Source organism: Hemitrygon akajei, unplaced genomic scaffold (genome assembly GCF_048418815.1).
Source record: "Hemitrygon akajei unplaced genomic scaffold, sHemAka1.3 Scf000063, whole genome shotgun sequence".
In the NCBI taxonomy this organism is placed as follows: Eukaryota; Metazoa; Chordata; class Chondrichthyes; order Myliobatiformes; family Dasyatidae; genus Hemitrygon; species Hemitrygon akajei.
The window spans coordinates 115773-129436 of NW_027331949.1; the positions used below are offsets into that span (position 1 = coordinate 115773).

Genomic DNA, 13664 nt, shown 5'->3' on the forward strand with positions numbered 1-13664 from the left:
TCTCCATAGCGCCCTCGGCGATCAGTTGACGATGCCTCCTTCCCCAACACTGCTGCTCTTCCAGTAGCGTGTTCCGCACCCTTTCACCCAGCATGCACGCGTTTGAGACATCTGCGGCTCCCGCTCTATACCTTTTAAAACTCCAGATATGAGTTGTCTGCCAAGTTTGATTGTTCTCAATTCTGAGCTTATCTCTGCCCTGAAACCCAGGAGGTGGCGGGACAGTAATTCACACAAACTTTTTTTGCTGCTCCCCCAGTGAATTTAGTGGCCATTGTGATCCTATCCCGGGGAAAGTGCGGCCTCTCCACTTGCACCACTCGCTACCTGGTTGCCATGGCTACCGCGGATCTACTGGTCATCGTCTTTTGGGTTATATTGTGGCTGGTCAGTTACTATTACTTCCCCGGGACATTCCTGGACATCACCCCCGTATGTAGCATGATATGTGCACTGGGAATGGCAGCCACGGACTGTTCTGTCTGGTTCACTGTCACTTTTACGTTTGATCGGTTTGTCGCCATCTGCTGTCAGAAGCTGAAAACAAAATATTGCACCGGAAAAACTGGGGCTGTGGTTCTGACATCAACCGGCGTACTGCTCTGTTTTAAAAACGTGCCCTATTTCTTCATGTATGAACCTTTGACAGTGATTAACAACATACCCTGGGACTGTATTCGAAAGCCCGACTTGTATACGGATCCCGGGTGGATGGGATACAGATGGTTTTTTTACCGTTCTAACGCCACTATTCCCGTTCGTGTTAATACTACTGCTCAACGCTCTGACAGTCAGACACATTCTAGTGACTAGTCGCGCCCGGAAGGGGCTGAGGGGTCAGAGTAAGGCGGAGAACCGCAGTGACCCGGAGATGGAGAGCAGGAGGCGGTCTGTGATCTTACTTCTCACCATCTCCGGAAATTTCATCATCCTGTGAACGGTGAATGTGGCCGAATTCCTTTATAACAACATTGCGAGATTGGATCCAAATAATTACAAGGACACGGAATACATATTTGAACATACTGGATACATGCTGCTGATACTAAGTTGCTGCACAAACATGTTTATTTACGGGGTTGCTCAGTCCAAGTTCAGAGAGCAGTTCATCAGCGCAGCGAAATATATGCTCACGTCAATTATTCAACTGATGAATAAACAAAATGTCTAAGCTCTTCTCAGAGGCGGTCGCAATATTTTCCATTTTGAACTTACAGCACTGGCGACTATCAGAGAACGTGGCAGTGCTGCGAATGAAACTGGTTTCGATCCCGAAAGAGTCACAACATAGAAACGGACCGTCCGGCATCCGTAGCCCGCCACCTCCACCTTCTACCAATTATTAAACTCATCTGAACTTTTAGTTTTATTTCACCGCTTCCACACCCCCCCCCCCCCCGATATTCCGGCTCTGGTCACCAGCACACCCCATAATATCACTAGACAGAGCCGGTGGACATTCAGGATCAAATCGGCAGAATTACACCTCATTCTTTAATTTAGTCGTTTGTATCGGAGTGACCCAGGAAAGGAAGCCAACAGTCTGCACGTTAGGGAGAAATGTTTAGCACTACAGAACTCGTGCACTCAGGCAGCGACCATCTGAAAAGTGGATGACCCCAAGTCGGAAACTTCCGGCCAGCTTAGGCTCCTTTTCCCGGGTGTTACCTTTCTTATTCTTTGAGTGATGGTCGAAACCTAGTGGGTGTACACAAAGAAATTTACTCTCCATTTAGTGCACGGCACCTTCGACAATCCGCACTCGAAGAATTCTGGCAGCTTTTGGACATCTGATTCACCCACCATTACACAAATTAGCCTGGGTGCCCGTTCCACGGAACACTGGCGCACTGCCCACGGAGCTGATCAACTGTATCCCCTTCCCTAGACAGGCCTGCTTAGGCCTTAGACATTTGACAAATTGTGACCCATTCATTTTTTTTCGGCATCAGGTGTGTGACAGATGCCGTGGCGTGGTCTCCGGCAGAAACATCGGCCAATAAGATTTATCGTATGACACATACGTTCGAATGCTGTTCATAGACTTTAGTTCAGCATTCAACACAATCATCCCTCAGAAACTGATTGGAAAGCTGAGCCTACTGGGCCTGAACACCTCCCTCTGCAACTGGATCCTAGACTTCCTGACTGGGAGACCTCAGTCAGTCCGGATCGGGAGCAGCATCTCCAACACCATCACACTGAGCACGGGGGCGCCCCCAGGGCTGCGTGCTCAGTCCACTGCTGTTCACTCTGCGGACCCACGACTGCGCTGCAATACACAGCTCGAACAACATCAAGTTCGCCGATGACACGACTGTAGCGGGTTTCATCAGCAAGAATGACGAGTCAGCTTACAGAGAGGTGGTGCAGCGGCTAACGGACTGGTGCAGAGCCAACAACCTGTCTCTAAATGTGAACAAAGCAAAAGAGATGTTTGTTGACTTCAGGGGGGGGGGGGGACGGGGGACGGAGCGACCACTCCCCGCTGAACATCGACGGCTCCTCGGTAGAGATCGTAAGGAGTACCAAATTTCTTGGTGTTCACCTGGTGGAGAATCTCACCTGGTCCCTCAACACCAGCTTCATAGCAAAGAAAACCCAGTGGCGTCTCTGGTTTCTGCGAAGGCTGAGGGAAGTCCATCTCCCACACCCCATCCTCATCACATTCTACAGGGGTTGTATTGAGAGCATCCTGAGCAGCTGCATCACTGCCGGGTTCGGAAATTGCACCATCTCGGATCGCAAGACCCTGCAGCGGATAGTGAGGTCAGCTAAGAAGATCATCGGGGTCTCTCTTCCCGCCATCACGGACATTTGCACTACACGCTGCATCCGCACAAGGAAACAGCATTATGAAGGACCCGACGCACCCCTCATACAAACTCTTCTTCCTCCTGCCGTCTGCGAAAAGGCTCCAAAGCATTCGGGCTCTCACGACCAGACTATATAACAGTTTCTTCCCCCAAGCTGTCAGACTCCTCAATACCCGGAGCCTGGACTGACACCTTACAGCCCTATTGTCCTGTTTATTATTTATTGTAATGACTGCACTGTTTTTGTGCACTTTATGCAGTCCTGGGGAGGTCTGTAGTCTAGTGCAGTAGTTTTTTTTTTCTGTTTTTTTTTTTACGTAGTTCAGTCTAGTTTTTGTGCTGTCATGTAACACCATGGTCCTGAAAAACGTTGTCTCATTTTTACTGTGTACTGTACCAGCAGTTATGGTCGAAATGACAATAAAAGTGACCTTGATGACTTGATGATGACTTGACTTATCCAGTGAAACAGACTCCATAGAGCGAGAAATTAGTCACCACTCGCCCTCGGAACTGGAAAGGAAGGTTGTGGCGTGGCGGGGTGGAGGGGAAATATAAATTCGAACTTGGGGCTTTATTTAACCGGTGTAAGAAAGAGAATCGCAGTTAATTCCCGATCGTTGCAAGGTGTCCTATGGGAAGATGAGGTGCCGTTCCTCTCATTTATGCTCTGCCTCACGATGTCCTTAGAGAAGGCCGCAGACAGAGAAAATAGTCCGAATGTCAGTGGACAAAGAATGAAACAGGGAGCTCGGGACCGACCACATGACCGGGCGGGTGTATTCCGTAAAGCCAGCACCCAAACTGTTTCTCTCTAATGCAGGGGAGACATCATTTTGAACACTGAAAAGCGCCTGGTTCGGCAGGTATGCAACTGAGTCGCACCTTCGTGTCAGAAGGACCCGACCCGGAGAAATGGTTTCAATACCGAACACTCCTGTGCAGATAATATTTTTAATCTTTCGTTTGAAACAACTCCTCCTCCCGCGCTCCGTTGACAGAATTACTGTTCTTCCGGTGAAATGTGAAATGTTCCCCGTTCGGAAACTTACACCACCCCCTCCAACCCCGCATCCGCTGCACTGTAAACACATCCTTCACTTGTAGGGAGCAAAAAAGTTCAGACCCTCTGATTCCGACCAATATTATGTGTGACTGTATCAAGACCTTTGCCGTCAGTGAAGTGTCCCTACCTTCACTGATGTTTGAAGTTCCGTCTCCTTGCCCTTCTCTACGTCAGCACTCTCGAGAACCCCGTCATTCTTTGTCAATAAACTGTCCCTACTCATCCATGGAAGGTCATCACCTCGTCCCTCAATATTGACCCCTCTCTGCCGTTCTCTGACCCTCTGAGAAACTCATCTATTTCATCTCACAACTGACGACTCGGTGCTTTATCACTGTAACGAGTATCTGGACACAGTGAAAGGCTCTTCTTGTGTGCGATCCAGTTCAGGCCATTCCTTACATAAATACCCTGAGGTATCACGTCAGGGAAAAACGGAATATGCAATGCCGTGTTATATTTTCGGAGGAAGTGCAGTTCAGGTTGTCAAGTAAGTAAATACGACTCTCTACCTCACTGTCAACGACGCTACCTATTCAGTGCATCTGCACAACAATTACCATTGTTGGCACAGACGTAATGAATCCAGATCTCTGGCAGTTTAAGCATTTGCAAGAATTCCAGTGTGATTGAATGACTTTGCTTCATGCTGGTGCGAACTTGGATAGCGCCCGTTAAAATGTGAGGGACTGCGTCAATATCATGCGCATACAGAATGCTGGGGGGACTCAGCAGGCTAGATTGCATCTGTGGAAATGAATAAACGGTCGACATTTCGGGCAGTGACCCTTCAACCGGGCTGGAGAGGAAGGGGGAAGGCGACAGAACAAGAAGTTTGGGGGAGAGGGGAGGACAAACTAGAAGTTGTAAAGAGAGGCTAGGTGAGCGGGATAGGGGGAAGAAATAAGAAGCTGGGAAGTGGTGTGGAGAAGGCAAAGGGCCGGAGTAGAAGGAATCTGGTGGGAGAGTAGAGTGGATCATGGGAGAAAGGGAAGGAAGAGAGGCGCCAGGGGGAGGTGAGGGGAAGTGTAAGGGTCCAGAGTGGGAAAATGAAGAAGAGGGAAACGCCAGGAGAAAATACCGGAATATAGAAATATCCACGATCATGCTATAAGATTGGAGTTTACTCCCCCAGCCTAAGAGTAGCTTCATTGTGACAGAAAAGGAGGTCATGGGCCGTCAGGTCGGACCAGGAATGGCGAGAGGTATTGAAATGGCTGATCACTGGAAATTCCTCCTTCTGGGGATGGAACTGAGGGGCTGGATGATACGTTAATAATTCAAAGACTTCGGTCAGAAACGTCGACAGTTTTGAAATCTCCATAGATGCTGCCTGACCTGTTGAATTCTTCAAGCTTTTCGAGTCTGTGTTGCAATTAATTTGATTAACAGATTTTATGCGTTTAGTATCTTCGGAAGTCTGGATGATACATTAGTTTAAGACTCTTCACTATATTACAAGGACATACAAACAGCATACTCTACGTTTTTATATATCTGTTGAAAAATCCAGACGATTCCCAGAGTGAAACAGGGCAGCCCAATGACGGTATAGCATTGGTCTATGGTGACAAAGTCCATGGAGCCGAGGAGTGGACAAGATCAACAATAACGATCATGAAACGGAGAGTTTCGCAACGACAGTCACTTCGTCGTCTTTTCTTTGTCTTTGAGATTTTGCAATTTTGTGTCAAGTTATCCATACCTTGTCACAGTTGGGAATTTACTTGAACGGCATCATGTTTATTTTTGCTGTTGTTGGAAGGTACAGCAGCCGTGTAGTATTGGATCGTCAGTGTGCTGGAGCAATTGAATTTCAGCGGGATCGTGGGCAGCTGGAAGACATGCTGAATCTCACACAAAATGCTTGAGACATTTTACCATGTCAGATATCGGCATCCGTTAGTCTCGTGAGACCCTCAGGCCAGGGCAGGGTTGTATGGGAGACCGCCCCGCTTCCAATACCGAGTGCCGCACCCTTTCTCCCAGCATGCCCCCGTTCGAGTCACCTGGAACTCCCACCGCTCGACCTTTAATCCTCCAGCGATCAGTTGTCTGCACAGTTTGATTGCTCGTAATTTCCCTCTAATCTCGGCCCTGAGACCCACAGAGCGGCGAGACAGTAATTTACTGTTACCCCAGACAATATTTGGGAGCGGATGATAATTTCACCAAGTAATACACGCTATTTTTTATTTATCTCTAGATTTTCTACATATTTCCACCTCTACAGCCTGCTGACGACTGGGTGTACTGTAGTGTTGCTCCATCATTGTGATCGCCCCTTCCGTATTTCTAAGTTTTTCACCCAGAACGTTGCTGAATGCTGTCCTATGTGATTCACGCATTTCCTATGAACTACCGTGATCTTCTCCCCAGTCGATAGTGAAGCTCTCCTCTATTTCATCTGCATCAAAGCAGTGAATCTCCAGGCAGCTGAGCTGCCATTCCTACCATTCACCAACCATAGCGACGCCCTGCCAACTTCAGCCCATTCTCTGCAGCTGGTCCAGATCCTGCTGCAAGCTTTAGCAGCCTTCCTTGCTGCTCGTCAGGACCCCGACTCAATGCATATGGAAAGAGGGGAGAAAAAGAACAGCATTGTTTTTTTTTTCCGGCACCAGGCGTAGATAACAACGCTGGTTTGCAAGAAGACCAATTTTGTCCCTTGTTCCCCTTTGGCTCTTAATATCTGGGGAGCATGGGGTGCATGGGAGGGGTAGTCCCTCTAGATGGGGGGGGGGGCTTGTCGCACTCTTTGGAGTGGCTTCTCATCTATTGGCCCTCACCAACGCCCAGCTCTCACCTGTGGCTCCTCGTAGATGTTTGCATGCGACAGCGGCCACAGCCCGGGTGAGGGTAGCCAACGGGTCTGAAACCCTTGGTGAGATAGGGATTTGCTCATCCCAGCATGCTTCAGTGGATCAGGCGGAGGAAATCCCGGGAAGGCGTTGCAGCAGCGCATTGTGGAGCGCGTAGGGCCTGGCAGGGCACTTAAGAAGACGCGGCCATCCAATACAGCCAAGGAAGTTGCCAGACGTACCTGGATCCTGACTACTGAGGCCGAGAGGGTGGGATCGTCTCTGTCCAAGGCTTTTCCGCTTTCATATCTTTCACGCACTCGCTACATTGTAAGAAGGTCGGCTGGTGGCGCAGTGAGATCCGGGTTCGAGAACGGAGGTTCACGAGTTCGATCCAGTGACCGACTGCCCCCGAGCGCGCTCTCCGTCTGGGTTGATGTGATGTGATGTTTCCTCGGACTCTGAGAGACAACTATATATATTAACTCCACTGTGTGGAGTTTGTAATCTCGCTGTGGTTTCCTCCGGGCTGTGGTTTCTCGTCCTAGTCCAATTAATGGCAGGTTAATTGGACATTGTAAATTGTCCCGTGGCGAGGATCACTCGGCGGTCGGAAGGGCCTACAGAATGGCGACACAGTAATTTACTGTTTCCTCAGGCAATATTTGGGAGGGGATGATAATTCCATCAAGTATTACACGCTAACAACTGTTAAAAAGTGAAATAAATAAATAACAAATTAGACATGTTGGAATGGTGGAACACACTCGATGGCCAGAATGGCCTAGTTCTCACCATATATCCTATAGTCTAAAATTCTCCAATAGATATGTAACCCTCAGGCTCGGCCAGCACGTGGTCGACTCTAGGGGGAAGACAACTTCCGGTTACAAATCCGGACCACAAAATATCAGCCAGTACATATGCAATTAACTTTATACATCTTAATCCGAATATAAGGTTAATAAAGAAAATAGAAAAGCAAAAGGACCCATTTAAGAGAAAAGTCTTTAAAAAGCACGTTGGAGCTCACAAATATGGCCATTGATCAACCATCGAACCATCGACGTCCTCCGAGCGTCGCCGACTTTCAGACCCTCGCTCCCGGTCCACTCCCAGCTCTCTCTCTCTCTCTGCACACATGTCTTCCTTCTTCTCTCACCGACCAAACGACCCCTAAAATCTGTCTCCCAGACTCGCAAGCAACAGCAACATGTCTCTCGTTAGCCCCCACCCCCGCCACATTCCAAGCCCTGTTATCTCTCGTCATAACCAAACATTGCGTCTACAGAGAAACCATTACATTAGCAGTAAAACCTTACAGCGCGCTACAGATATAGACAGCATCATTGGTGCTACAATCTTGGCCTCATCTACCGTCTCCTGCTTTTCAATCTCATTGGGAACGTTCCTCCTCGATTCAGGCAACATTGTTTTTTTTTTTAAATTCCGTATTACAACTCACAATATCAGAGTAAACAGTCGACGTTCCGGGCCGAGACCCTTCATCAGGACTGGGGGGAAAAAGATGAGGAGCTAAATCAAGAAGGTGGGGGGAGGGGAGGGAAGAAGCGCAAGGTGATAGGGAACCGGAAGAGGGGGAGGGATGAAGTAAAGGGCTAGGAAGCTGGTTGGTGAAAGAGATAAAGCGCTGGAGAAGTGGGAATCTGATAGGAGAGGGTAGAAGACCGTAGAAGAAAGCGAAGGGATGGGGAGGGGACATCACCACCGTAGGGGAGTGACTGGGAGGTAAGGAGGTAAGGAGGGGAAAGGGAATGGTGAAGGGGGAGGTGCAATTAGTTGCTGCCTGGCCTGCTAAGTTTCTCCAGCATCTTGAGTTGCTTGGATTTCCAGCATCTGCAGATTTTCTCGTCACAATTTCAGATTCCAGTGCATTCCACAACCCCCCACCCAACTCCACCTCCGCCGGATGGCACTGTGGAATATCCATACAGCTCTTCTCTTTCTCTGTACTCAGGATTAACCGGAAGGCATAACTTTGTGAACCAATAGTTTGGCTCGGCTATCAGTTCATTTTCAACAGTTCCCGTGCCAAACCATTTTCTTGGCATCTGGGAAGCGCAGTTCTTGAAGAAAACTTGAATTAACATTGCTACCAGATTAACAATCGCTGTTCAAACAATATTACACATTTTTCAGAGGATTTATGAATGGAACAGAACGTAAGATATCGTAATTGTCAGCTGTTAATTACCTGCCGTATCCGGCATATAAATCCACCATAATCGTGTCATATTAATTCCGTCTTTCTGAACTCCAGACACATTGCAGAAACTCCCAAGCAGCTACTTGTTGTCCGAACCCGAGGTCTGAAACAGAAACAGACAACATAAGTTCTGATTCAGCGTAAGCACAAACCAGTTCGTACTCACCCTCGGTACTGAGTCAAGGGGCAGCGGTGCCTCACGTAGACGCAGAGGTTATGCGCCCCTGGAAGACAAAATACAACCCCCTAGGTATTGACTCAGACTGGTCAGACGGTGAGCAGCGTTAACGTGGCCGCTCGTTACGAATTCTACCCTCCCTGTGTGGATTGAGTCCAAGTGCTCCTCAGACCGAACACACAGGCTGCGTTTGGGGAGACCAGCGTGTGAACATTGAATGTGCATCAGAGCGAATCGGCAGAAACACAACTCGGGAGAGCGCCGGAATGCGGGGTTGAGCCGTGAGGGGGCGCTCCTCGATGGAGGTGGGGGTGGGGTGGATGGTGTCTCTGTATTGTCCTAATATAGGCTGCATGGATACTTTAACTGTTGATGGACTAAGGGAACCCCAAGACTTTTGTAAAAGTTAACCAAATTAATATTTTAGCGTAATTCACTAATACGAGCAGCATCTCCTCGCAAACGGAGAAAAGACACTAATCCCACAGCGTCCTTCCAGTCCCCAAATTAATCCCACTGTCCCGCTACGTCCTCACAGTCCTGCGTTAGTCCCCAGATGAATCCCACTTCCCTGCTAACTCCCCACAGCCTCCTGTCAGACCTCCGGACTAATCCTACTGCCGCGCTGTGCCCCCGCAGCCTGTGTCAGTCCTCAAATTAATCCCACTGCCCCGTATCAGTCCTAGTCTAATTCCGTGCATGCTTTCTGGCCCAGAGCCTCATGTCAGTCCCGGAACTAATTCCACTGTCCCGTTATGTCGCCAAACTAATTCCACTGCCCCGCTCTGTCCCACACACCGTGTCGGCCGCCAAACTAATTCCAATGCCCCGCTCTGTCCCACACACCGTGTCGGCCGCCAGACTAGCCCCACTGCCCCGCTCTGTCCCCACAGACCGTGTCAGCCCCCCCCCCAAACTAGCCCCCCCCAACTTCGTGACATTCCCCAAGCGAACCCTACAGCTCCGACTCAGTCCCCAGTCTAATTCCTCAGCCATGTTGCTGTCCCCAAACCAATCCCATTGCCCCGCCTTTCACCGACAAGGCCCACGTGCTCTCGGGGCAATGGCCTTTGTTGCCGTGCAGCTGGAAATTCCTTTAATAGGATGCAATGACCTTGAGGGGCGAAGTCTTGATGGCGCTAAACGGTGACTCCTTTGTTCGCGTCATCGGAAACAGCTCTATTTCTATCTTTGATATCTCTTTTTTCCCCCTTTTTTTCCACCTGGACAAGCCGGCGAGCACTGTGAGGGTCATGTTTTTTGACTTCTCCAGTGCGTTCAACACCATCCGCTCTGCTCTGCTGGGTGAGAAGCTGACAGTGATGCAGGTGGATGCTTCCCTGGTGTCATGGATTATTGATTATCTGACTGGCAGACCACAGTGCGTGCGCTTGCAACACTGTGTGTCAGACAGAGTGGTCAGCAGCACTGGGGCTCCACAGGGGACTGTCCTGTCTCCCTTTCTCTTCACCATCTACACCTCGGACTTCAGCTACAACACAGAGTCTTGCCATCTTCAGAAGTTTTCTGATGACTCTGTCATAGTTAGATGCATCAGCAAGGGAGATGAGGCTGAGGACAGGGCTACGGTGGGAAACTTTGTCACATGGTGCGAGCAGAATCATCTGCAGCTTAATGTGAAAAAGACTAAGGAGATGGTGGTGGACCTGAGGAGGGCTAAGGCACCGGTGACACCTGTTTCCATCCAAGGGGTCAGTGTGGACATGGTGGAGGATTACAAATACCTGGGGATACGAATTGACAATAAACTGGACTGGTCAAAGAACACCGAGGCTGTCTACAAGAAGGGTCAGAGCCATCTCTATTTCCTGAGGAGACCGAGGTCCTTTAACATCTGCCAGACGATGCTGAGGATGTTCTATGAGTCTGTAGTGGCCAGTGCTATCATGTTTGCTGTTGTGTGCTGGGGCAGCAGGCTGAGGGTAGCAGACACCAACAGAATCAACAAACTCATTCGTAAGGCCAGTGATGTTGTGGGGGTGGAACTGGACTCTCTGACGGTGGTGTCTGAAAAGAGGATGCTGTCCAAGTTGCATGCCATCTTGGATAATGACTCCCATCCAATCCATAATATACTGGTTAGGCACAGGAATACATTCAGCCAGAGACTCATTCCACCGAAATCTAACACTGAGCATCATAGGAAATCATTCCTACCTGTGGCCATCAAACTTTACAACTCCTCCCTCGGAGTGTCAGACACCCTGAGCCAATAGGCTGGTCCTGGACTTATTTCCACTTGGTTTTATATTGCTATATTTCTACACTATTCTTGGTTGGTGCGGCTGTAATGAAACCCAATTTCCCTCGGGATCAATAAAGAATGTCTGTTAGTCTGTCTGTCTGTCTGTCTTTTCAAGGTTCTTTTGAAGACCCTGATCTGGAGTTACAACGTGACTGGTTTGTTGCAGGAACGGGACCAGCCCTTTTTGATATCCCAGGGACGCTGCTTGGAAGACTAGCGTGACCTTCGGTATGCTGAATTCTCGTGGCTCTGGGGACCGGCTGTTTCTTGTCCAGTGCCCTTAACTGAAGCGTCGCGGGAGAACACGGGACATTGGGAGCAACGGATTTGCTGCCATGGGCTGTGGGTTCAGAGACCTGAGCCTTTCTGGGCCCGACTGTCAGGGCGCGGAGCTCGGAGAAAGCGATGCAACAGATTTTTAACACCATAACACCCTTTTTCCCTTGTGTGTGTGTGTGTGTGTGTGTGTGTGTGTGTGTGTGTGTGTGTGTGTGTGTGTGTGTGTGTGTGTGTGTGTGTGTGTGTGTGTGTGTGTGTGTGTGTGTGTGTGTGAGAGAGAGAGAGAGAGAGAAAGAGAGAGAGAAAGAGAGAGAAAGAGAGAGAGATTTTCTACAAAAAGATCAGATCTGGGTCCCTCTGTTTACAGAAGAACATAGTCACAAAAATCGCACAGTGGAATGACTGGTGCAGATTGTTCTGCTGCAGCCTGTTCTTTCACCGAGCGAACACTGGAGGGCAGCACAGAATGCGCACCAGAAGACGGCGCCTAGAAGAGCAGCTCCTGCAGAACAACCAGCAGCCAGCCCAGCACGATTCCAGTGCGCCCAGTAGAGGGCGCGGGATAGCTGCAACCGGCCACCGAGTCCAAGCTGACCCCATGGCCGAGACCCAGCCCTCGCAACAACCGAGTCAATGCAGCTCCTCCACCGTCAGTTTTTCCCAATGATCCAGTGCATTTCATCTGCAACTACCAATCCAATACGGTCTTGCGATCCCAAAAAATAAAATGCCCAAGATATTCACTCACTCTATTTGTTGCGTTGAGCGCCGTCTTGGCGCAAATGCAGGCGATAACACAACAACGATATGGAAGAAGTCCCGCTCTATCACTATCGGGAGACACACTGATGGGACTGCCATCATATAAATCGATACTGGCGTTCCCACAATAAGCTTCAGCCCTAGACCTCAGTGCCTTCTTGTGCCACTGGATCCTCGATTTCCTCACTTGCGGACCCCAGTCAGTTCGGATTTGCAACAACATCTCCCCCACAATCTCCATCTGGACAGATGCACCACAAGGCCGTGCATCTGGTTTCTTCTTTATTCGCTTTGCCCTTGTGACTGTGAGGCTAAGCACGGCTCAAAGCCTTATTTCTATTGGCCGATGGTCCCACTGTTGTCAGGTGATGCTGAATAAACATCCAGGAGGCAGACTGATAATCTGGCTGAGTGGTGCCACAACAACCCGCTCACTTAACGTCAGCAAGGTCAAGGAGATGGTTATTAAATTCTTGAGAAGGAAACCAGAGGTCTTTGAGCCTGTCTTCGTTGAGGGGTCAGTCTGTTAATTCCTCACTGTTATAATTTCCCAGGAACCGCCCTGCATCCAGCACCCAAATGTCATTACGAAGGAAATACGGCAGCATCTCTACTTTCTTGGAAGTTTACGAACATTTGGTGTGTCAGCTAAAACTTTGAATAACTTCCATAAAAGGGTTGATGGGCGTGTCAGGGCCCTGTGTGGAAATACCAATGCCCTTGTATGGAAAACCAATGAGAAAGTAGTGAAGATGGCCCTCACCATCATGGTAAAGCCCTCGTTATCGTAAAGAGCTTCCACACAGAGCACTGTTGCAGTATAGATAGAGTGAATGCAAGCAGGCTTTTTCCACTGAGGTTAGGGGAGAAAACAACCAGAGGACATGGGTTAAGGGTGTAGAGGGAAAAATTTAAAGGGAACATTAGGATGGGGGGGGGGCTTCTTCACACAGAGTGGTGGGAGTGTGGAATGAGCTGCCAGACGAAGTGTTGAATGTGGGCTCACTTTTAACATTTAAGAAAAACTTGGACAGGTATATGGATGAGAGGTGTATGGAGGGATATTTTCCAGTTGTAGGTCAGTGGGACTAGGCAGAAAAATGGTTCAGCACAGCCAAGAAGGGCCGAAATGCTTTGTTTCTGTGCTGTAATGTTCTACGGAAAGCAGCATCCATCATCAATGACCCCCACAGTGATTCCTTCCCACTTTTGCGGGAACAAACTACAATGCAGAAAATAGGGTTAATGGCAGGATTGTTAGCAAAGTAG

General features: G+C 49.1%; 1 protein-coding gene across 1 annotated transcript in view; it reads left to right on the top strand.

Annotated features, from left to right (window-relative positions):
- Positions 1–13664, top strand: part of LOC140721878 (uncharacterized) — a 139393-nt gene that overhangs the window by 3742 nt on the left and 121987 nt on the right. Inside the window, exon 5 of the mRNA XM_073036704.1 lies at positions 12001–12282. Within this exon, the coding sequence (XP_072892805.1) occupies positions 12001–12282 (282 nt within the window). The remainder of the gene's footprint in view (positions 1–12000; positions 12283–13664) is intronic.